Source organism: Netta rufina (assembly GCF_964035555.1).
Source record: "Netta rufina genome assembly, chromosome: 5".
Lineage (NCBI taxonomy): Eukaryota > Metazoa > Chordata > Aves > Anseriformes > Anatidae > Netta > Netta rufina.
In genome coordinates, this window is record NC_140128.1 from 62,710,967 (window position 1) to 62,736,766 (window position 25,800).

General features: G+C 42.5%; 1 protein-coding gene across 1 annotated transcript in view; it reads left to right on the forward strand.

Moving 5' to 3' along the window:
• SOS2 (SOS Ras/Rho guanine nucleotide exchange factor 2) overlaps positions 1 to 25,800 on the forward strand; it is a 52,396-nt gene that overhangs the window by 4,606 nt on the left and 21,990 nt on the right. Inside the window, exons 2-8 of the mRNA XM_084287553.1 lie at positions 6,033 to 6,158; positions 9,033 to 9,164; positions 10,816 to 10,980; positions 11,623 to 11,826; positions 13,346 to 13,489; positions 18,060 to 18,170; positions 20,094 to 20,192. Coding sequence (XP_084143679.1) covers positions 6,033 to 6,158; positions 9,033 to 9,164; positions 10,816 to 10,980; positions 11,623 to 11,826; positions 13,346 to 13,489; positions 18,060 to 18,170; positions 20,094 to 20,192 — 981 coding nt within the window. The remainder of the gene's footprint in view (positions 1 to 6,032; positions 6,159 to 9,032; positions 9,165 to 10,815; positions 10,981 to 11,622; positions 11,827 to 13,345; positions 13,490 to 18,059; positions 18,171 to 20,093; positions 20,193 to 25,800) is intronic.

Here is a 25,800-nt window from a genome sequence, read left to right on the forward strand (position 1 = left end):
TTGCACCGTTCAGCCGAAATCCCATCGCTGGGTTTTGCAGTTGGCACAAGGGAGCAGAATAACTCCTCAGGCAGCGGCACGAGGTGGAGGGAGCTGTAGATCCGAGGCACAGATGAGTAGAAGGAAGAGTGCCCTTGTATTTGGCAGCACCTGGGGGAACTCTGCCTCCAGCAGAACAGCCCCGGGCTGCTTGCTGCATGCCCGACCTCGTCCTTGTGCTCCCCTCACCTTTGGTCGTTTGCCCCTTGGGCACCGCATGCTGGGGGAGCCGGGCTCAGCCCCTGGCCCTTTGAGCCCTCCAGCCAAAGCAGAACTGCCCCACAGTTGCCCTCAGCACCTTTTCCATGCCTCGTACAGCTCCAAGCAACCTCGAAACCCCATCCCCACCCGTGTCCCACCGCATGCTGAAGCCCAAAACAAGCAGCTGAGCAGCATCTTCTCCTCTCCTTCTCTCTCCTCATGGATTTTGCGCATATTCGGAGTGAACTGCGTCACCGGGTGCAATATTTGTCTGGTATCTTTAGTTTTTCACATCTTGATTTCTTCGCGTAGTGTGAGCATTATCTGATGTCCTCAGAAGCTGCCCAGCCTGCAGTTTGCCTCTGTGATTACCTGGGGCTGTTTCTGCCAGGCTTTCCTGGTGAGCTGCCGCTGTTCCTGGAGGGCAGGGGCTTCTCGTGTCAGAAATACACCGAGCACTGCTCAGGGCACAGCTTGCTTTCCTGTTTCTACATCCTCTTCATCCTCCTGACACTTGGTGTGCTTTTTGGATGGCATTTTAGTGACCGCGTGGCTCTCAGAGAAACGACTCTGCTGCTCTTCACCATCTCCAGGTTTAAGCTTTGTTCTTTTTTCCTTTCCTTTGTTTATCACCATTTATCCTTTATCACCATTTATCCTTTCTCGTGACATCTCCGTGGCAGTTCTCTTACCTTCAAATACCATCTCAAACCTCACCCCGCTGTCTCCGAGCTCTGCTGCCCCGTGCTGCTCATGGATTTATTTATAAGCCTTCGAATGACCTGCGTGAAAAGTTGCAGATGTGCTCGTGGTTTGGTCTGAGCGAGCTGTTGGTGCTGGGGAGGGCACAAAGCAAAGCTGCAGGGTGCGGAGTGGAGCAGCCCCTGCTTGGGGAGCAGTGCCTGGAATATCTGCGAGAGTTACAGACCTGGCATCACAGACCTGGCATCACAGATGTCTGCACGCCAGTCTTGCACTGGCTCTGCTCTTTTCCTCCCATATTGTGGGGCAGAGGCTGTGCCTAGCTCACTTGGGGTTTATCTCGATTTAAAGAAGGCATTTTAACTGGGTGGATGAAATCGAGGTGTTTAATTTTCCATCCATTTTTAAGATACAAGTGTTGGTGTGTGTACGAGCATGCACGTTTCAATTTCTGCTTGACCCTCTGCATAAAAGGACGCGGTCGGGTAGAGAAAGGAGGTCAAGTGCTGGGGTGGGAAAGCAGCGAGCGTGAAGATGTCAGAAACAAAACATGAGGTGTGGAGGAGAGCAGACAGAGCAGAGGGAAGTGCCAGCAGGAGAACTGCCGGAGGAAATACCTCTGTGCAGCGGGCACGGGTGGGCTGTGGGCAGATGCTGAGCTCTGGACTCGAACGCAGCGGATGCCTCGTTTTGGTAGCAGCAAACATCTCGAATTGCAGTGAAAAAGCTGAAATGCTGCCGTCTGTTCAGTGCTGGCTTACTCCCTGGCTTACTTCGTGCCCTGCCTCTGGCAGCAGCTGTTAGAATCGGGTGTGAGACACACGGGCGGTCTGGGGACTGCTGTGCTGGGCACGGGGTTAGGAAGTGGCACAGTTAGCTTTAAAAAGTCGATATTGCATTTTTATTTGGCGTGTCTCTTCAAGTCTCAAAATCTTTGGGTTTCTTTCTAAATGTCCGCGATTACGCCTGGAAATTGGGAGTGCTGGTGCTGTCGTTTTTCAGTAATTAAGAGCAGCAGAGGCCTCGAAGCTGGTTCTCCTCTTCCCCTGGCGTGTGATGGTAAATCACCCTGACTGAGGGATTAAAAACACCTTCAGAGCAGCTGTTTTCTGCTTTTAATGCTCGGTGTTATCAGTAGACAAGATGAGAAGGAACAAAAACCCAACCTAAAAAGAAACATTTCTCCGATTCCTTTTTTCTTCTAGCTAGCTTTCAACATCCTGGTACAAGGCAGGCCCAGAGCTACTTTCCTTGGCTGGGAGGTGTTTTCATCACCTTGGACACAGCGCACAGAAATACTGACAAGTGCTGGCAAGGCTGTAACCAGCGCATGACAGTAAACATTGAACTTCTATACACTAATTATTTTTCTTGCTCCCAAACGTATATGCTACGTTCCTCGAGTAAACAAACAGCCTTGCGAAGTCTTACACCTCCTCTGATCTGGTATCGCTGTGTTTGGACGAGGCAAGTCCAAATATAAATCATTCTGAAGTTGAAATCAGTCACTGTGGGACACGGGGAGTGAGTAATTTCTGTTACCAATAGTTTACAACTTTAATGTGCAATTTATGAAACCGTCCTGGTAGTGCAGTGGGCTTAGAAGCGTCAAAATTGTGCTAATGGTTTTTGTGGTGGCACTTTTTAGAGACTTCTTGTTCTGAAACTTCTGTTTGTGCTGGAGTTTTGCCTTCTGAAACTGTAGGTTTGTTTTGAGTATAGGTAGAGGAGTGGGACGTCGTCATCTGGTATTTCAGGAAGATGACAGCGTACGGCTTTGGTGCGCTGTGCTGCCTACAGACTTGATGTGTGTGTCCTGGGGTGGGTTGTTTTTCTGTTTTGTTTTTTAAGAACAACCTCTTGGTTTGCACGTGTTCTTTCTGTGGAACAAGTGGAGCTTTCGGAATGTGTTTTGGTAGCTTTACTACCAAAATAAGTGCATTATGTAAAAATATATTTAGGCAGCAAACTGCAGGTTTGTCTCTGTACTACAGGCTAAAAAGAAGTTGCAGTTTTGACTGATATCTTTTCCTCAGCTTTTTGCAGTTTCAGATGCAACATTTTGGCCCTTGCTTTAATACTCAGCACTTCAGAATTTCTCCAAGTCCCGATATCACTGAGATTCAGACTTCAGGCCAGAGCTCCCGTGGGTCAAAATTCAGCTTGCTGCCCCTGTAGTGGTCCTAAAAAGTAAGATCAGTTTGTTTCCCGTCCTGATGCTGCTGGTTGTCTCCTTGAAAAGCTTTTGTCCTTGTCTTAACACACTTCTTCCCAAGGGGCTGTAGGGATTATTAAAATCTCACTGAGAAGGAATTTTGAGCCTGACTTCATCTCTGGGGCTGCCTGTTTCCTCTGCAAGCTGTCGTGGCGCGGCGCAGGAGCTGCCTGGGAGCGAGGGGTAGGATCTCAGTTTACCCGTGAAGGCTGGATTATCATCAAATATGCAAGAGGTGGGGGGTGGAGGGGTAGGGAGAGGTGAAGAGGAGGAGCGAGGGAAGGAGCTGTGTGGGAGCTCCCACCTAAAATAGGGGCATGTCCCCCAGAAAGGCCTTAGGGCCGTGTTTAAATGCCTCGCTTACAGGGCTCCTACCTGGTGCTTTGGTTCCACACCTTGGAGCAGCTCAGTAGGGAATAATCACAAAGGAACGACAGCAAAATAAACCTGGTCCCACTCATCTTCACCTCCCTCTTTAGTGACCTCAAGGTTTCTGCTTGGATCGTTTCAGAGAGAAAATGGGTTAAAAAGAATCTTGTTTCCCTGATTGCTTCTGCTCAGATTTCTTGCAGCGGGGTTCTCGCTGGTTAGTGCAATGCCTGCTTTTAAGAGTTTTGACCCTTAAAGGAAACAGTTCCAAGTTCAATCAAAATTGTTAGCTCTGGTGCATTGTTCCAGGCCAGCTAACGCGGCATGCTCAGGTATTTCAGCCTGGACCTGAAATCAGTGAACGTACCTTCTGTAAGAAATCCGCCCCCAGTAATTCTTCCTGCTTTTTTCCCTACGTTCAGTGCTTTATCAAACATCCTCTCCTTATTTTTTCGCTTCTTTCACTCAGGTTTTAGATGAATTCCATAAAAATAAGTCCTGTTTTGAGGCAGCAGCCTCTGATTTGCATGGCTGGTGCACAGCTTCCCGAGCTGTCTCTTCAGTTTGCCCATGTCTCACGATCAAATCGTTTTGTTCAGACTCACAGACTGAAGTCATTTTCCTCGTGGCACCAGCTTGCATTTTGAAGCCGAGTGCCCCTTGTGAGAGGAGGAGGCTGGCTGTGGTCAGCACGTGAAGTTTTCCTTCTGCTCTTCAGGGAGCCCAGCTTCCCTTCCTCATCTTCCAGCTCCTCTTGTCATTTCAGTGGAGCATCTTCGAGGGTTATTGTGTGGAAAATGTCATTTCTGCTTATTTCCCAGCGAGGTAGCCAGTGCTTCTGCTGTGGTAACGCTCTGTGGAGGGATGCGTGGCAGGACCTTCGCCTGATTTCCTGGTTTTCCATTGTTTTGTGAGTTCAACTCGTGTGCAGGAAGAACGTGAAATGTTCCTGGATTACTGAAAACCCGCAGCGTGCAGCGAGTGTTTTCAGGGTGCTTTGGGCTTTCTTGAGTTTATTTTTTTCTTTCAGTAGTATCAGATCTTGTGTTCAGCTGCACAACAGCTAAACGAAGCCAAAAACTATTCGTAGTTGAGGTGCAGAAAAATAAATGATGCCTGGAGGTCCATACAACTGTGACAGAACTGGGTGCCTGCATTGGAAGCAGCGGCTGTGCTCCCTGCTCTCAGCTCACTGCTGCCTTGGTAATGCAAGTCTTCACTTGTGGTTTTGGAGGAAGGGTGCCAGGGCAGAACCGAGCCCTAGAAGCATGCCTTGTTACCTGGCCGGGCAGATTTCCCAGGGCATTGCACAGGAGCCCACACATTCGGCCATCCCTTACACCACCACAGCACATTACCCTGATTCTCAGCTCCGTTACAGCACCAGGGCAGCCTTCACATTTTTGTTATCTCCCTCTGCTCCCCTGAGATGTCCTCCCCGTCTGTGCTACCCATCCCAAGACCTTCAGGCTGCAAACGGAGTGCCCTGAGCACAGTGCTGTGAAATTATTAGTTGCTTAACTTGGAGGAAGCCCCCTGAGCCCCTCTGTTTGTGGACTCACCCGTGGTCTATGGAGGGATGGGTTTCAGAGGAGCAGAGGTTGACCCCAAGATGTCTTCTCCTGAGAAACCACCAAAACATTTTGTCTTGTGCTCGAAACCACGGACAGAATAATGGCGGCGTGGGTATGTACGATTCCTTTTTTGAAGTGATTAACATATAATTTGTTTTGGGGAAAGTAGGGAATTTCCCTGGATTGCATTTAGGAATCTTTTGGCTGTAGTTAAAGATGGAGTTAGCCCTTTCCTGACTGAGATGCTGCCAGGGAAAGCTGAGTGTATAGGCTAACTCCCGAGGGTGTTGGGTTTTGTTGTAAGGTCTCCCTCCTTGCTGGAGGTATTTCATGTCTCTTTCTCATGCCTCAGACAATGTTTCATGTCCATTTCAGTTCATTTTCTAGTTCATTTTCCAGTTCTCAGGCATCTCAGAGAGCTGTTGCAGCCCTTGCCCAGCGTTGTGGCCATGGCTTTTTATTGCCACAGGTTTTAAGAGTGCCTTGGTTCAGCTCCCTGTCAACCCGGTTAGCTCCTTCCCTGGTTTCCTTGCTTGTTGAGTCTTTTCCTGTCCATGCTCCTCCTCTGTTCACAAATCACCCAGTACTCATTGGTAGGGTTAGGAATAATTGTTTCTTACTCATTCTGTGGCTGAGTAACTGTGGAATTACTTACAGGGCTGGTTCGCAGTGCATCTTTAGCAGAAATCTGCCTGGGCTTAAAATTTCGTCCTGGCTATAAAGGCTAAACAGATTTAAATGGAATAGAGGCACCAACATTGCAGCAGTAGGAATTGTCATCTTAACAGCCCGGGAAAACTTGGGGGGAATTGCTGGAAGCATGCACGTTTGCAGCAGGACAAGCCAGGGGTACTCTGCTTTCACTACGATTCATCCTTCTGTGCAGCTTCTGAATGAAAAAAAGGCTTAATTTCTTAAATTCTTTTGGACAGGTTCAGCAACAGGTTCACCCAAACCTTTCAGCAAAGGAAGATTCCCTCTACTACATTGAGGAGTTGATACTTCAGCTGCTAAACAAGCTATGCATTGCTCAGCCACGGACTGTCCAAGATGTGGAGGTAAGGCTGGATACTGGGAAACCGAGGGAGAAACAAAGATGTTCTGACCAGTGCAGGTCGGAGTTAAAGCAAGATGAAGCTGAAGAGTAGAGCTCGGTAACACTGCTTATCTAAAAGATTATATGGCATTCAAATTTCTTAGTGTGTTTAATAGGAAATTCTGTTTCTGAATCGGTGGAGTTAGAATCGGTGGAGTTTTATGCTTTCAGCATTGTTTTTGTAAATGCAGAACGTTCTGAAAGATTTTCCTGCTGCTTGAATGCACCTTGGATGTGAGAGTGAAAGGAGGTTGTGATTTTTTTCCTGCTCTTTGACATTAATATATGGAAAAAAATAAATGTTGTAATGAAAGGTTACCGTTGTTAGGCCTGGATCGTGCAGCTGAGGGAATAGAGTTGGATGTTCCTGGAACTTTATTGAACTCACTGAGGCTCTTGTATTATTGCAGCTGTCTGCTTTTGTGTCATCAGTTAGAAAATGAGAGCTTTAATGGAGTACGCCTCAGTATACAGTCTGGAGGGAGAAAGTGCTTTCATGGAGCTGTGATCCATTATAGCTTTGCAGAGTATTACTTTTACAGCAATCTATATGTCCAGGGTTTTCAGCCTAAAGCAGGGTGAAGTCCTCATCTACCATTCTCAGTGTTCATCCTGGAAAATAAATAAATAAATGTTTACAAAATAATTGCCTGAGGAGATTCGGATTTTTATTAGATGCAATAATCACCCTTTATTCAACGTCGAGTCGATTCATTAATTATTAATTGTGGTTTCTGATTAACGTATTTTGTAATACTGATGCATAAAGATTACAGTACGACTAAATAAAAGTAAAATTTAATAGTCCTCTAATAGCTCGCAGGATTGTTACTACCTTGAGTCTGGATTTGAACCTCAGATGTGAAGTTGAGCAATCCCATGTTCTTTCTCCACTTCCCAGCTGATAAATCTTTCAGTGCGCAGGACAATTTGAGATAGCACTGATTATTTTGCCCACTAACTCCATGATTTTCTGCTTCTGAGTCATGAGATGATAAAATACCGTGTGTACATATGAATTAATTGTTTTTTGTTAGGTCGTGTATATGCTCCACAAATGACTGTGTACAAAGCTGCACACCATCCACCCCGTCTTCTGACAGCTCTCCAAGTTGTGCATATGAACGTCACAGCAGACACTAAATCCTGTCTATTGTATTTTAAATATACCTGGCATTTTAAAGCTGTGGTCAATAAAACATTGTTGAACTTGGCAATACAGCAGTTATTTAACTTGCAGAGTTCTGTTTAAACAGCAGTAACACGTTCCCCAAAACTTTATTATTCTGTTGATCAATAAATTCAGACTCTTCCAGAGCAGGGGAAGTAGAATTCAATTCAGTGTCAAGGTTTGTTGGTGAGGTTGCGCTGCCAGCAGGCATCTGAGAGCCCCAAGTGAGGGCTTTTGGCTCTGCTCCTCGGCTGTTTTTAGCTGTTGGGAGAAAACATGAGAGCTGTGATCTCTAAAGTTTATCATGCAGCTATTTACATAACAGCCTGGAGTTAAGGGAACTATCGGAGCATAATGTTAAACGTAAGTATTTGCAGGATCTAAAATCTCAAATCATAAATGTTTTATAAATAGTAAAAGCCCTTCAGATTGTTCCCACCAAAGTGCTGGCAACCAGTGAAGTCCTCGTGCACGTGATCCTTGTTACTCGTTGAAGGACATCTGAATTCCACATTTTACTCGTGATCTCCTGGTAGCATCTCAAGGAAAGTTCACTTGGTACAGCCAGCCTGCAGCTTCAGGCTGCTGTCCCAGAAAGGTCCCAGCGCGTTTGCCTGGCACAGGCGGCTGGCACAGCTGAACATGGAAAGGCCAAGTGCAGGTACTAAAAAGCTGCCGCTAGGAAGACCTCAGGCCTCCTGTGAGATGTCAGAATACACGCAAAAATCTTTTTATCAAAGGGAGGCATAAATTTCACCATCTTTCTCGATTCATTCTGTAGCTAACCTATAATGGAGCCGTGGCAGTTGCAGTGTCCTGGAAGACAACTCACTTTTCTTCTGTGCTCGTTATGCAATAGCTGTTTAACTTAATAAATCTGTTTTTCCTCAGTCCCTTAAGAAGCAGTAATCAGCGCTGAGTTTAGACTTGTTCTCGCTGCGTTTCGTTCCTCAGCTCTCAGGGGCTGCTGCTGCTGCAGGAAGCCCGGAGAACGCTGTGGAAAGCAGGAGGGAGGTTTTGCACGTGTTTAGTGTGGGACTGCTGCCCAAAACAGTTTGTTCTGTTGTGGGGATCATCTCACCTGTTCCTGTAGCAGGTGGGGAAGTGCGAACCTATATAAAAATGGAAATTGCATGCAGTTTACTGCGGTATTGTGGGCTGTAAACTGCAGCCGCTGTGACTGGCCATGCAGCAGGGAAGCTGTTCTTGTGCAGGCTTGTGGAGTCCAAAGTGCTCCAGCCAGCCTCCTTCATGAATCATGAACTCCTACCTGCACTTACTTTTCGCTTCTGCCATAAAATTCATCTGATACAGGGCGAGTTACGTTCTGGTCTTTTATGAAATAGGAACAATAAAAACTTGCTTTCTTCATTTAGACTGGGAGCTGTTTAGTACTTCCTCGTGTTGTTTGTATTTTGGGCTTCTGGTCTCCGCTGAGGTTTCTTGCAGCTCTTGTTCTTTGTGCTTGGGGAAGGGAAGTTTGGGGTTACTGCAAGGAGTGAAGCTGAGTTGGGTAAGAAGGAGAGAATACTTAGGAAAACGTGTTGCAAGCTCTGAGGAGGAGGATAATTGGCTATACTGCAGGGGAAGTAATTCGTTGTTTTGTTTTTTAACTTCTCTTTGATTATTGTGGTTAATCTAATTGTGTTCCTTATGTTTGGACAGGAGCGTGTTCAAAAGACATTTCCTCACCCGATAGACAAGTGGGCGATTGCTGATGCGCAGTCTGCTATAGAGAAACGAAAAAGAAGAAACCCTCTCCTGCTACCTGTGGACAAAATACACCCGTTATTAAAGGTACTTAAAGCAACAACCTGATGACTGCTGCTTCTGCCCACCACACAACCCCAGCTGTATTATTGCCCTCCAGCGTAACCTTTAGATATTTCTTTAATTTGTGTGAAATTAGGTAAGTTTCTTGTACTGGCGGAAAGAGTAAATAGTCACCATAAAACGGGACAAATACATTATAGTGTGTAATAAATCTAGATCCCTGAATTCATGTTCTACACATTGGTTTGTTAACATGTTACTCTACTTTGGAATATGACTAGTTAGTTTTTAACATAAATAAAACCCGAACTCCAATACCTTACCTATTTCAGTAGCTCTGTTTTGATGCTTCATTGGTTTCAAAATGCTGCAGAAGCCAAAATAGAAGAAGAGAGAACAGACACCCTTCCCTGTATACTGTCAACTAAGATGTGTATCAATGTCCTTACTGTTAAAAGTCACTGATACCTTGCTTTTAAAATCCCCAGATCTGCAAAGGTGTAAAAAAAGGACCAAATACTGACTTTATCGTTGGTGGGTTTTGAGGAGAGTGGCCATCTCAGTTTTCAGATGTCACATCAGTTATAACAGGTGTAGAGCTCCTTACTCCCAGCCAAGATTTAGTGTCACACAATAAGCATCTGTTCGTATCGTGCCCATGATAAAACAGTACTCTGAGTGCTGAATCATTTTCAGATCTGTGCTGAATCAATTGATTCAAGCCGATTCAAACATGGCTCTTTCTTTGGTATTTCTTTTTCTGTTTATTTTGCTTGTGGTTCATAGCTTAAAAAATGCTTTTCTCCAGTGGTGGCATTATTGAGCAGAGGTTCCAGCTGCATTGAGAAAACGTTACTCAAGCATAAGCAGAAATCAAAGCACTCTTTCAGACATAGTCCCTGTGCTCTTACGTCCAACTTCTCAGTTTGTGACAGTAATGAGATGGGAAGAGAAGTTAGGAAAGAAAACAGCATTTACCAAGACCTGTCCAGACAACACTGGCTTGCTTTTGTGAAGTCTGCATTAGAAGTGTGTGGATGTAGATATAGAACCTGTTTTGTAAGAAGATGCATCCAGAAATGGTAAGAACGATGCTAGCATGAACTTAGTCCTGATGGTCCTGTCACAGATACGACATTGTGTGTTGCATGCTGTGTGGAACATGGAACATGCATCACAAGAAAAAAGGTGTAACATTCATCCTGTTTATGTTTTGGTCTTGTTTTTGTTTTTTTCCTGTGCAGACTTTAAACTTTTCCATCAAAACCAATTCAAAATTCAAAAACAAATCAAAAAAAGTGTGCTCTTTTTAGAAGAGTCCAGATTCGGGCCACAGTCCTGCAATAACCATAGATGTAGGCTAAAATTTAAGTACAAGACTGTTTCCAGTGAAGTCCCTTCCTTGAACAAACCCTATTTTTAGGCCTGTCATTTTTAGGGGAAGGTTTGTTGTAAGTTCTGTAGCTTTTCATCTGGTCAGTATATGGCAAAATAGCACAAGGAAGTGTTTGCAAGCATTTCCTTTGAGGCTGTTTGATGTCCTTTGTCCTTGCTATTCCATTGCTGTAAATCAGCGACACAGACAAGATCAGTTTCAGTAGATACCCAAATGTACTGTCACTCCATATGAATTTTTTGAATAAACAGCATTTTCCCCCTTGTTTTCAATTTGCAGGAGGTTCTAGGTTATAAAGTAGATTACCATGTCTCTCTGTATATTGTGGCTGTCTTAGAATACATCTCAGCTGACATTTTAAAGCTGGCTGGAAACTATGTCTTCAATATACGACACTTTGAGATCTCCCAGCAGGACATTAAAGTGTCAATGTGTGCCGATAAGGTAAGGAGTGGGTTGGCGTTTGGACAGATAGATACTGGAGGTGATATTTTTAGAGGATGCATCTGAAGTAAGATAGGAGGGAGGCTTACTGAAAGGCAGAAGCTTCTCTCTGAATTTGTGCCAGACCTGTCATGGTAGAGACTTAAGGTTAACCTAAGCCTGCTTTGGAACAGTAATACTTCTTATAAAGCAATATAAGGACAGAAAATGTTGTCCTTTGTTTCCCAGCTCTGTAACTGTCCTCCTGATGTCGCTTTGTCATGAAAGCTCTTTCCTTCTTTTTAATACAGAAAAGACCTTTAGCTTTCTATCCTCATTAATATGAGAAACATTTTTGTTGAATTTTATCTTTATCAGCAGGGTTTTGTCAAAAGCTTATGCAAGATGCCTTGTTTTCAAAGTTCGTTCTGCATGAATTGTAACTTGTTTTCTAGGTCGTACTAACTTATAAAGGGGAAAATGGCTTTGGCATCTGTTCCAGCCTTCTGCTGCCAAAGTTTAAATATTACTCCCTTGTGAAAGTGATCACAGAAAGTATTGTATTAAAAACTCAAAGGATTTCTCTGAACACATTGAAATAGCTGAGCTTGATCCAAGTGTAAAAATCAGGCTTGCATGTAATTTTTTTAATTTCTTTGCTAGGTTTTGATGGATATGTTTGATCAGGATGACATCGGCTTGGTTTCTCTCTGTGAAGACGAGCCCTCTTCTTCTGGGGAACTCAACTACTACGACCTAGTGAGAAATGAAATTGCAGAAGAAAGGCAATATCTGCGGGAGCTGAATCTGATAATAAAAGTATTTCGGGAAGCTTTCCTATCTAACAGAAAATTGTTCACACCTAACGTAAGTCCTTAATAGGTTATTGATGTGTAACGCTGGTTTCTCCATTAGCAGCCATAACGTATCAATTTTACATTAACTGCACTGGAGGTAAAATTGAATTTGATTTATTGTATGTCAGCGCATAACAAGCGGTGCCTGTATATGAAATAAATGGGAGGAATTGCCATTAAGAGCATGAAGAGCACTGCTCCCAGAGTGAAGCCTGATGGACAGGGTTCCTGGCTGGATGCCAGCGAGAGCTGGTGCCCTTTGGCCATGGATGTAATAGTTAACTTCTGCTTAACACAAGAATTATCTACCTGCATGTACGCTGAATGCAGATGAATGCTTGAATTGACATTTGAAGTCCATTCCAGGGCCCCCTATCTGCAGAAACTGCAAATAAAACAGCCCTTGGCTCCAGATTCGCTAGCATGTGACTGACTGTAAAGGAAATCTCTGTTTGATTTATGGTTCAAGTACTTGATAATTGACTGAAATTGTATTTGTGGCAAATTTTGTTTTCAGGATGCTGGAGTCTTAAAGGAGAAGCACAGCTCTCGTAGGAGAAGTTAGAGTAATAAGAGATTAGTGAACCCTTCATGTGGGAGGGAGGAAGGAGAAGGGGACCAGGCCAGCAAAAACTGAACTGGGATTCTTAAGTGATACCAGAAGGTTAAACAGAGAGGCAGCAGGAGACGTTCTCCTTACTGCTGAGCATGGAGGACCCTCAGTAGCTGATGGGGCATCAGAGAATTGTGAAAATATGGGGAGAGAATTCAAATAAAGAAGATAGGGGGAAAAGGGCGTGATGTTTTGGAGTTGAGGAATATTCTTTGTTACATGGGAATGGGTATGAAAGACCGAGATTGCTCGTTCCCATGAAGAGCTTGCCATGGTCTTGCAGCGAGCAGGACAAAGAAAGCTGCAGGGTTAGGTAGGGGCAGAGGAGGCTTTTGAGAAATGTTTTTCAGAGGGGTCAGAAGAAGAATGAGAGCTGTTGGAAGAGATCGCGTAGTTGCGTGCCTTTGTGGTGTGTGAATCTGAAAAGTCTAAAAGCAGGCTTTGTAAAAAGAAACTGCCAGCTCAGCTCCTCTGTACCCAGGTAGTGTTTTTGCTGAAGCAGCCCAGTGCTGCTTTAGTTCTACCTGTGCTCTTGAGGCTCTGACCTTGGAGCTGCTTTAAGCGGCCACCTTCCTGTTGTGTTCGGAGACAAGAAGCATCAGAGAGGAAAATAACAGCTGTGAATTGTGGCTGAAAAAGCCGGACATTTCTGTCCAAAGCTCGGAGCAGACTGTACCCAGACTGCTGCCCTTCCAGCCTCGGAAGGAAGGTGTACTTTCTTTTGCTGGGGTGAGAATTGTGCAAGGTTGGATGTGCCCAGACAAGCCTGCTGGGCTGGGGAGGCCACGTAATTTAACTTTCTTCCTAGCTGTTTTCCACTTACCTCTTGGTTCAGACTTCCTGAAAAATGCTGTGGTATTTACATAAACAAAATATACGATTCTAAACACTACTAAGATACATTTCACGTTCGCAGGATATCGATGTGGTATTCAGCAACATTTCAGATATTCATGAGTTGACAGTGAAGCTTTTGGGATTGATTGAGGATACTGTAGAAATGACTGATGAAAGCAGTCCTCATCCTCTGGCTGGCAGCTGCTTTGAGGATCTTGCAGAGGTAAGGGCTTTGCTTTGCTTTGCTTTTAATGTTGTGGTTTGGTTTTGTTGCCTTTTTTTTTTTTCTTGGTAAATTTTTGGTCATGACTCTAGTATCACCAGTAAGTTTATGGCTGTAATTAGTTCTCTTAATAGGCTCTGAACAGAGATCTTCCTTACCTATTCTTTAATAGGTAATATAAAGTGTATTTTTTGCCCGTCACAAAACCTGTATCAAGTAGGTGAGCACAAAACCAAAACCTTACTTTGGAGTTGGAATTAATTGCTACGATCCTATAGGGATGTGGTTTTGAAAAGCAATTACCTCGGATTGCCTACTGGAAGAAGCTGGAACATTGATTTCTGGAGGCTTTGGTGTCAGGCCCAGTGCTACCCAAAAATTGTTTCCGTCGTAAGGTGACTTGAATTACTCAGACAAATGCATTGTTACACATCTGGAATGGGAAATGTCCATGCAAAGCAGTGACTCTGGGAGGGAATGAATGATCAGAACAGACAAGCAATTAAGCAGGTTCTTTACTGTTCAGTATTACGGTAAAAGTGCTACTGATACCCATTGACCTATAGGTATAAAAGAGTAGGAATTAAAGGGAGAGGCTGCACATGGAATTTGTGTGGCTCATGCTGGAACATTACTAACAGTTCTTTTGTCAGGTTTGTGTGTTTGTTTCTGTTTTAATGGGGCTTTCACTTTCAAATACTGGAAGGACAGCAGCAGAGAGTCATGGAAGTAGTTTCAGAGAAAGAAATAGTCTGAGATAGAGCTCAGGTTAGTCAAACAGTATGAGACAGGTACTGTCATGACCGTAAAACTGAGTACAGAATTGCTCAGGAATTTATCATGGAGGGGCACAGCAAAAAGCAGTATCTGGAAGGCAACAGGACAGTTCAGGTTAGAAATCTGCCACACCTGTGTAACTGTCAGGGGAGCTAACTCTTGGAGTAAATAACCAAGGTGGGTGTGGATTGGATTTTTTTCTGCCTCAGGACACGTTTAAATGAGAGATGTGTTGAGCCCGGTTTTCTGAACCAAAGTGTTAGGGTAACCGTGTAAACCATATGGGCTGTGTTAGAAAGGAAGTCAAATGAGATGTTCTGGCCTGAGAGAGAGAATATCTCAGACAAATCACACAGTGAATGTGACGTTTATGGTTTTATCTTAAAAGTACTATGTTTAAGTAAACGAGAACCTGTAACTTCTCTATTTCATTTTTAAGTACATCTGATGTTTAGAGCCGGAGTGCGTGAACCCATCAGTGCCACCTGGAAAAGAATTATATTCTTGTAGGTGTCAGGAATATACATCCTTCAGCCCCTGTGCTGCTCACATAGGAATATACCATAAAGATCAGGTTTTGCTGTCTTTATTTAAATTAAGCCACTCAGGAGATCTATCAGGAGAAAAGTCCGGTTGAATAAGTCTTAGCTCTTAAAATGTTAAAGCGTAATTGCTTATACAATGATAGGGAAAAACACTTGAACAACAAATTAAAGTAGCTATTATATAAAATTGAAAAAAAGACTTAAAATTTGAAATAGTACAGCACAATCCCAGAAAATAGATATATTGCAGTTTGTGGCAAAAGTATTCTTCAGCATCCTGTGCTCTAAAGGAAACAAATTATTTCAAATGAGTATAAATCTGGTTTGCTTTTTATTAACTGAAAAACTTCAGTAGGTGATGAAGAACATTATTCTTCAAACCTACTTTTTATGCAGTTAGTAAGTTTGAATTGAATAATGGAATTAATGCAGAAAAAGACGTACTTAATTGTTCATTTGATCATCTCACGGGTCTAGATCATCTTTTTGTGGATAGGTGTAAAAGGGATCATTAAAGAGAGGTTGGAAAATGAACTGTTTATTTGCTCTGCCTATCGTACTGCCAGGCTTGTTTGCTTAGTGCTTCCATTATAAAGGTCCTTCAACTTGTTTGGAAGGATAATTAAAAACAAACAGCCCTTGCAAGCTGGAATTTTCCTGCTTTGTCTGTTTTTTCTGCATCAGTCCTTTGGAAAGCTTTAACCATAAATATTATGGTGTTTTTGAGATAGGGAAGTATGGGGAAAATAAGTTTTCCCTGGTGTGAAACAAATTCAAAAACTTGATGCCTGACGCACGTGAGTGGGACATGGATATTTGCTAAATATGTGGGTAAACACATTTTTTGTTTTAGCTTGGCGCTACCCTTTGCAATTCTCACTAGCACAACATGTTTTTAACGATTGCCTTAGATAATCTCATCGGTGGTGTTCAGTTGGTGGCAGGAGAACAGCAGGAGTGAGGGCAGTGCCTTTGAGCCTATGTTGAAGTTGTCTTCAGAAGGCAGCAAACAAAGCAAGGTTATCAGCAGTAGATTGTAAATTTGTTACGCTGGTATTGGTGTTTTCCTGGGAGATGTTTTAGGTGTCCACAAAGCAAAAAAAAAAGACGCCAACAGCTGCACTACAGCAAAAGGAGCTGAAAAGTACAAACGCCACTCCAGAGCTGTGCGCTGCGTTAAGATAGGTTATATAGGCATCAAGTTAACGTCTCCGTAGCTCAGGAGGTTTTGTGAAATTGCAAACATAAAATCCAAGTTTTTTTTTCTGATCGTTCTCTTGGGGAAGATAGCTAATGCAGTTTGGTTCAGTCTTGTGCTCAGAAAACAAAACCGAAAACTTGAAATATCGATTAAAGTCTGAGTGGAGGAAACTGAAAACACTTCTAAAATGCAGTAAAAGGCAGTAAAAGCACATCATAAATGTGTTGGTCTGGCTCCCCCGATAGATGTGCATGTGAGATTACATTTTGAGTAGTTCCAGCTCTACGCTGTGCTTGTGTCCAGTGGCACAGAGGGGAGAGTGCCAGCCCGTGGAGCAGCTGCAGCCGTCTGTGTCCCTGCCAACTGCCTCTGCATGCAGCCGAGCCCATGCCCATGGATGATTTAATGCTCCTGAAAAGGTTTATATTCATTTTTTGTCACGGCTGGTATGGAAAAGAGAAGCCGTGTGTGCGGTGTTGCCTTCCTCATCTTTAGTTTGGACACTGTCAAGTGAGACCCTCGTATCCCATGCCTGTAGGTAGTGGGCAGGAGCGTCATGTCACCAAAAGAGCAGGCTGTAAAAAGCATTCAGACTGCTCAGGAAAATCAGCCTGCTCATTTAGTGCCTCCTCGTTCCTCGGCAGCTGCTGCTGCTGATCTGCCAAATCTTTTTTTCCCCACCACGAGATACAGCCTAATGCGAATGGACAGTAATGAGTAGAACTTGAGGATGAGGCTGAGTGAGGATTAGAATTTGCATGTGAAAAGAGAGCGAGTTCTTTGCTTCTCCTTCCCCAGAAGAGTTGAATCAGAGCTGCCCATGAGTAAAGTAGGAAATCCCCTGTGCCCCTGGCCGTACGAGACTTGAGACTTCACCTGAATGTTCCAGTGAGCCTTGGTGGTGCTCGGTGCTCCCAAATTCTGCTTCTGCTGTTAGGGGGAAAGAGGGATGTGCTAATTCTGGGCGTGGAGCCATCCGCAGAGACTCACTCTGTGATTCACGAGTGATTCAGCCCCGTGAATCTGCAGACTCAGGAACAGCCTGGCGGGCTGTGGAGCAGGTGATCTATGGGCAGTCATAAATGAGTCCTGCAGAGATTCATGTCAAGTCAGGCTTCTGTCCCATCCTGCTGCGGTTGGTATTCCAGAATCGCGGCCAGGTGCCCATCCAGAGTTGTGATTTCTGCACCTGGAACTGTCGGGGTCAGCCTGCATCCTGTGTCACCCTGCGCAGACTCCTTAGAGTATCCAGTGGCTCGTGGTGGAGATCTTCCATCTGGAAGCTATGGATGCCACAACTTTTTAGAGGCTTTATTTTATCACATCCCGAGTACACTGTGTTGGTGGGACTGTATTATAACTCCTTTAAGAGCTCTTGTTTTCTAGTAATCTTTTGGATGTACTGCTAAACCTACTCCTGCTTTTCACAAGAGCCAAATCCATGCTGTTCTACTGGCCAGTGTTAGCCCCCACAGACTCGTTTGACCCCCTTAGAGGGCTTTATTTACCCCGAGACTCTTGCAGGCTTGTTACTTTGTGCCGGTGAGATATTTTCCCTGCTTTACAACATGGCCAGAGGAGTGTGCAGAAGGCTGGTGTTTACAACAGGCCATCCTTAAGCAGTGTGTTCTGAAATGGAGGTGGCACAACAATGCCTCCTTGTGACAATGTCCAAAGTTCACCTGAAGTGGCACTTTACCTTCATTTCTTTCCAAATTTTCATTCCTTGCTGCCAGAGGAGGTGAATTAACCCTTCTTTGTGAAACGTGGGGGGGCTGAAAACTCTTGGTGATTCCCACTGTTTCAGTAAAACGGTTTGTATTAGCGATAAGTATGGTGAGGTTGACAAATGCTGAGAAAATGTTTTGTGCATTTACAACTTAGCAGTAACAGAGATGTGTGGTGTAATGAATATTTTTGTTTTGCGAAATGGATCTTTTGAGAAGTTCTACATGTCTATCTGCTTATTAACAGAATGAATTGTGCCAACAGGGCCAGAAGTATGTTGCATTCTTCTGTATGTACATAATTCTCTGCCTTTATTTAGGAGCAAGCCTTTGATCCATATGAGACCTTGTCCCAGGATATTCTCTCTCCACAATTTCATGAGCATTTTAATAACTTGATGGCAAAACCTGCTGTTGCTCTTCACTTCCAGGTAAGTGCAAATGAGAAATACTGAATTGATTTGGTTCTCAGGTTTTGAAGGTTTGGATTCTCTTGGTTTTGAATAGAGGGGGTAACCTTTCATACCCGCTGTTTCTACTTCTCTTTTGCCTTTTAACAGCAAGCACAGGCATCAGGGAGTGATATTTGCATTTTCTTCCTTGGATATTCCAGGTCCCACATTTGGCATTGGGACTGGCTGACAGTTTTTCCAAGAAAACTGCAGAAATCATTTCTTTAATAGGACTCTCCAGCAAGATCATCTGTGATGACGTTTTCATTATTATTTTTTTATTTTTAATCTCTGCCAGCTTGGCAGATCTATTAAAGGCTGCTGCTGCTCAGAAGAAAGCTGAGCTCGTGTTCAGTAGTGTACTTGGAGGAGCTGCAGTGTGCATTCAGTCACTGGGGCTCCCAGCTAAACCCGTTACAGTAGCACTTAGTTTGTACAGTTTACTGGGACCTGCATCTCTGAGAGCACAAATTCCTCTTCTTCAGAGTATTTCCAGCTCTGAGTGCTTGGTAAACTGCCTCATCTTGCTCTGAAATATTACTTGGTGAATGAAGTAAGGCCCTCTATCCATCTCCCTAGCAAATTTAAAGCCCCAAACTATATTCCAGATTAAATTGGTAATCGAGTTATTTGACAATCAATCTGGGCTCCTCTCTGACTCTCCTTACCATAGGAGGGTTTGGGCTTTCCTAGGAATGTTCCTCCACCCTTCCCCAAGCTCTGAAGGAAAGGCAGAGATTCAGGCTCTGGGCTGTGGCCTTGCAGGAGCTGTCTCTGGCAATTGCAGAGAGATGCAGCCAGAAGTCTTAAACAAGGGGGAGGGCTCGTTTCCAAAATGGAGATCAGGTAATTCGGTTCCTGTTTGGTATGGAAGAGGACAAGGATTTCACCGTCAGCTGGAAAAATTCTTCTTGTCTCACAACCCAAATTTCTGTGTTAGTTAACTGCTGGGGATGGGAGAGGGTTTCTGAAGCATTTTCTAACTCACAAACTTGTGATATCTCAGCTTTTGAGGAAGGGGAGATACTAACATTAACGTCTTCAGCGATGATACCCCATATTTCTGTGGTATTTTGGGTAAAAATGGCAGCACAGCATGCCTAATTGAGAGGAGGGGTGATTAGAGGCAAGTTGTTGACGAGGATAGGAGCCCTGGCTGTTCTTGAACATTCCAGTGTTTTCTTTAAATTCTGCAGCAAACTGTGGCCCACAGTGAAACATGTTTTGGAAGTGGGTATGGGCATTGTTCTGCATTCTGGGATGTGTCTGCAGTCACAGGGGCAGCTTAGCCACAGATAGCGCGTTATTTTTAGGTGTTGTCGCCTTGAACTGTTGTTATTAATTGAGTAATCTCAGCAAACTGCTGAGATATAAAGGTGTCCAGGGCTTGTGATAGGACCATCTTGTGTATTAAAGCGTTCTTACAAAAAGAATTGTTGTTAACTTGGTCATCTATCTTATCTATTTGATTTGCTGCTTCTGGCAAAAACGTAAACCATTCAGCTGGTTACCCCTTTCAACAGCAAGATTGTGCCAGCATTTGGGGGGGTTCCCAGAGTTATGGGCTTGCTAGTGAGCGTGCATTAACATCCACCCTAAGCTGCTGATAGAAAAAGTGCTTGCATTATCTGCAAAAGGGTGTTCACAGGGTCTGTTGCTTGATGTCAGAGCAGTTTTTTTTGTCTCTGAATTTCGTAGGGAGTCTCATTAGACAAACGATTTTGCAAAATTCCTTGCTTGTAAGCATAGAGTAATGCAGATCGTGACGCCCTGGATCTGTTAGCCCAAGCATCTTGCTGTGAGCAGGGCTAACTTCAGAATCTGACCAGGGTGCTCAGGGCGTTGTCCAGCCCTGTTTTGAGTATGTCACTGTAAGGAATCCTGTTTGTTCTTCCTTTTCAGTCTACTGCTGAAGGCTTTAAAGAAGCTGTGCGATACGTCCTCCCACGACTCATGCTCATCCCAGTCTATCATTGTTTGCACTACTTTGAGTTACTACAGGTAAGTGAAGCCACGCTCTTCCTTCCTGCTAAAAACCTTTCTTTATGTGGACAGTCTGAGCTTTTAGATAGGCAATTAGATTTTATTTACTGCTGCTGAAAATCGAAAGTTATATCAAACATTAATTTGACATCAGGGTACATCTGAAAAATAAATTCATGTGAAAAATAATCAAAAGCACCTCTTGTTATGTTATGAATATTTGAAGTAGCTTTTATATTTTATTCAGCTAAACCTTTATTGAGTGTGAGTTCTAACATAGTTTAAAATGTAATACACACATATTTTAATTCCTTCTTTCCTAGGGTTCTGCATTTTATGGCCATTCAGTAAAAGCTAAGCATGATTCAGAAAAGTATTCTCAGTGCCAAGTCACACTACAGTTATAGCTCAGCTGATCTTGGTGGGGCTGGGGTGGTGGAGAGCACTTCTTTTCAGCAAGGAATAATCTGTTCTTAGTGTTAAATTATTTGTCTTGAGCCCTAAACTGAAGAAATACTGCAAAAAAGTACCATTTTTCATGGTGTACCACACTTTCTCCATGATAAGGAAGGATGAAAATAAGTGATAATATTTTCTTACTTTGTATCTTCCATGCAATGGTATTGATGAAATACGCAGGCGTTACGGAATTCTGATTTAGCTGGTTAAAAATTATCCCTCTAGGATGTATTTTGGGGGTCTTACCATACAAATAGTTTACATTGGCATCCAGTCTGTATGAGCTGTGCTGCCTATTAAGGCATTACTTAAATTACAATAGCCTTGCTTGGTCTGACCACATATCACTTGGGCGTATTTTATTCTGATATGCACTAGCAAGGTAGTTCACATCAGTAGATATTTCCCCTGGGTATAACAGCTAAAAGCCAAAAAGTAACTAAGCGTGGATCTTTTTTGCTTACAAGCAAATGTTTCTGCAGTGAGTTATGAGATCAGAGGCCAGCAGTCAGCAGAAATTTAACATCTGAGATCTATAATGACCATTCTTGAATAAGAAAAAGCACCCTTGCTGTAGAAAATGTAGTGTCTTGAAAAAATACTTAGGTCAGAGCTTTTGGAAGTAGTTGAGGATAATGTAAAAAAGTTTCTGTTCGCCCTATTGTGTTGGGAAAGTTTGTAATACGAATAAGGTTACGTGAATTATTAACTAAATGGGATATACTCAGATTAAATAGATGGAATATCCTGTGGCTATAGCTGACATTTCGTTAATAGCTTCAGAAATTACACTTTTTTTTTTTTTTTTTTTAAGTTCTCAATGTAAAAAGCACTGTTAGCAGTGTTGTACTGCGCTATGTGTTCTGTGGTCTTCCATTGTATTTCAGGATTTATTTGAATGAAGGAAGAATAGGAAACTTTGCAACCTAGAACATCTGTAATGCAATGTAAAATCTTCTCAAGAGTAAAGGAACTCATACCAGAAAAAATAACAGTTGGCTTAAGACTAGGTTTGTGATTAACACCTAACATATACTCTTTTTTTTACCCTCCAAAATACTGGTCATTTGACATGAGCCAGGAACCACACATAGCAATGTATGGATTTACCAGGATCATGTAGAAAGTTTTAAATCCAAGTGACTTCAACAAATTTTAAATCTGCAACTGTTTCTGTTGATACTCAGCTTAGAAAAAAGTTAACAAAGCTTAAAAAAAACATCCCTGTGTAACTGTCAGAGCTTTTATGCAGATTACTGCAGATCTATTTTGAGAACCTAAAATTTAAATTGCCATAGTTTTAGTATTTGCCTTCATAAAACTTGTGTTTCTATGAGGAGAGCTTCAAAAAGAAAAGAAACACAAAGCTGAGAACTAAAGGATGGCAGCAGAAGTGCAGCGTTGTTCTGCGAGCCTTGCTGTGAACACTTACAGCTTCGTAACTACATCTCCTTTTCAAAATAGTGCAACTTCCCTTTCCGCAAGGGTCAGTTGCATATGATAAGTCTCTGGAACTTCTTAAAATGTTGTTCTTTCATGTTTCAACGACACAATTAGTTCAGTGACCTGTATTATGCTGAAGGTCAGGCTAATGTTTGATCCATTGTGTCTTAAAGCTGGGAATGAGAGTGCCTCGGTATGAAATCAAAGAATGAAATCATGAGCCCCAGCTTTGGCAGAATCCAAGCATTTACCTGATTTTACAAGCTCTGTGGAGTTTGCTTGCTATTCAGGGAAACGACAACACGCATGTCTTACCAGCCAGTGTTTTTTGAGTGTTTTGTAATTTGTTTTCAAATTTAAGATTAAATGCTTAGCATACGAACTTGTTAGTTTTTTCTTCAGTGGCAGGAAAGGGTGGTTACTATTTCTGTTTTAAACTGTTGCACAGAGAAGACAATTCATTTTTGATAGCCTGTCTTAAGTTTGCAATGCTGTAAGAGTTTTCTGTCTCATGGGAGGCTCTGAGTCTGCTCAGATCTCCGGCTAATATCGATGGGATCAGCTTCTAAATGCACGTTCTTCAAATTGCCTCAGGTCTTTGAAGAATAATCTGGAGGTAGTAGAAAAAGTTTTGTTTCTTTTAATTGTTTTTACCTTTATTACAAAGTAACAGGATTCTGCATGAAAGGTAATTAGCCAATGGTTTGTTTTTTGTTTTTGTTTTTTTTTTTTTTTTTTAGCTAGGGAATTCTGGTAGTGAACATGATGAAATTTGACCTTTATCCAAATAATCATAATTACCGAACCTTTTGTTGTGATCACTTCAGTTGCAGGTTTCAAATCTGAACTTCATGTTGTATTTTGAAGACATCCTAAACCTACAGCAGTGATTCTTAAAAAGCAGAGTGCTTTAAGGGATAGCAAAAGCATTTATGCAACAATATTAGCAAGTTATGAAGTATGGGTGACTGCTTCTCTGATGCCATTGCATTTGGCTCTAGGAACCTTGGTTGAAAATGGAAGCAGAAGAGGAACAGAATACTCATATAGAATATTTTCTTGGCTTCAGCAGAGAGAAAAGCTAAGTTTGCTAACTTTATTTATGAGCAACAGTCTGAAAAAAAAAAAAACAACCTAAAAACCCCAAAGCTACTGAATTTGGGAGGTAAATAAAATAATGATTTACAGAAGTGCAGGCCCTGACGTTTGCTCTCCTGCAAAACAGGAAAACTAAATTGGATGAAATTAAAGTTTGAAAAGCTTGAAAATTCTTTCAGGCAGAACAACTTTGCTCTTTGCAAAAGCCTGGACATGCAGCCATTTCGTGCAAAATCTGCATCAGAGTCCTTTCCTAGTCCTTTCCATATCGAATTCCTCTGGTTTGTCTGCTCTTGGGTAGCAGCAGCAGAGAGGTCTCTATTCTCCAGAAATACTCCAGGAAATAGCCTTTGAACACCCTGCTGTCACTTCTCTTTAATGACGTTGATTGCTTATTCAAATCATGACAGAAGACAAACCTTACCTTGGATTGTTTCGCAACGCGTGATTGTAGTGAAGGTTGAAGGAAGTCACACTAAGGAAATACCTTGAAAAATGACTGGTAGCAATCAAAAAATGTTAGCTCTTGCCAACAGGTAACAAATGCGTTCAGACTGTGACATTTTGAATTGATTATCCAAATATTTTGTGTTTCAAATCACTAATTTTGACACTTGGGAGGACAGGCACCTGAATGCTGGCAGTGTAGAGAAGCACTCAGTGTTTCATCAGTCTTTCAAGCTCCAGTAATGTTTTCATAAACGTCTGTCAATACAAGAGTTCCAGGAAACATTACTCAGTAAATGCAGTGGGAAGGACTCGAGGGGTCATATAATCTATCCAAGTCCTGAACAAGGTGTGAGACAGATGAATCTTTAAAATCCTGAAAATCAGCAGCTCGAGTCTGTGCACAAGTCCAAGATGGCTTGCTTTTATTGACTAGAGAATACAGCCTGCCTTCTCATGTGACTGTCAGACACAAGATTGCCCCTAATTCATGCATGTGACTCACTGTGTAGTTATCAGGCAACCCAAAGTATATGAAATTCTGCCTTTTGATCTTTTCCACTGTTACCTAATTGCTGACACAGACTGAAACCCTGGCCAGTATGTTACAGGATCATCATGTCGTGATTTCCTTAATGAATACCGTGCTTCATTACTGTTCTCTCCCAGTTTTCTGTATAATTAAAAAAAAAAGAATAGTTAATACTCGATTTGTCTGGTATTCTTAAATACATCTGATATATGTAGGACCCCTTTTTCCCTTTTCCTGTAGATTTACATATTTTCTCTGTCTAGCAACTGTTGCACTTTTTTAATCTGTTTAGTCAGAAAGATGCTCAATATGAACAGGCATTTGGAAAAGCAGATGTTGGTCAAGTGATTACAGAGAATGAGCTTCAGGTAGTCTGCCTGATCTTCAGGAATCTATTTGTTAAGATGTAGAAATGGATTAAATTACTAGACAAGTGGGGTTTTGTTTGTTCAATACCAACAAGAAAAGCAAAGTACGCCCTTTAACATCTGTTAACTGCCAAAGTCTCGCTTCAGAAAGGGTATGCAAGAAATTGTGCTTGGGACATGGGAGGAAGAAAAGTATTTTATCAGGCTCAGTAGCTTTCCCCACTTCTAGGATATGGCACTTTTCAAGCCATTTTTATGTTCTTTGCATTTCTATGGCAGATACAAAGGAAGAAAAAAGGGTTTCCACAAAGATTTACATCTTGTTTTTTTCCCTTTCTTGTACTGTTCCCCAGCTCATAAACCTCCCAGAAGTTTTTTGCCACGAAACTCTCATTTCTCTAACACGCAAGATGAAGGTTGTTTGGGCATGTGAAAAACAAAAAATTCAGTGATTTAAATTAAAGGAAGAGAGTGGACCAATCTGGTCAAATCCCATTCTCTCAATTACTTTTAGAGGAAGCTAAATATCCTTGCTGAGGGAACTTAGTGGGGAAAAGAAAAGAAGGTTTCTGCCATGCTGAGTGATTGTAAGTAAGATTTCTCTTGAAGTATGGAGGTAAAACAGAACTTACCCAGAACTGCATGGCTTAGTGTCTTGATATTGCCCAGCAAATCAGTTTGCCTAAGTTTTCTTTAAAGAAATCATACAATCTTGAACATGAAAGGGGTTAAAAAGCAAAATCTCTCTTATTTAGAGCAGTAGTGTTTTAGGAGTGATGACCTTAACCAAAAAGAGGAATTCTGGAAATAGGCTTTTCTCAAACCGTACTGCAGTTGAGTGTATAGAGGTGGTAGGAAAGCTTGTTAAATTGCCAAATACGAGAAGTTTCTGCCTAGTGGCAAAGACAGATCTAGTCTTCATGCTGATTCTCACTGTGTTTACATTTTGCAATTAGAAGCAAATCTTGAACTTCAGGCTTTATTTGGTATGGTGGAGTTTGCCAGACAGAGTTGGTGTTTCTTCTTGAAATAGATGAATTTGCTGAAGATGGCTGAGTTCAGAACAGTAAGAAGAGAGCAAATCTTGGTCCTTTTAAACGTGCTCTGAAATGTTGAGATGGCCTTATTGAAGGAATATTACATGTGGTTACATACAACAGCATTTCACCCTTGACTGCTTCAAACCTCCAAACTGTTTAACAAAATCATTACCAGTTGTAAAATAGGATCTTGTTGAAAAGATAACAGCAAAAAATGTCTCCGACAGTTAGTATTGGCA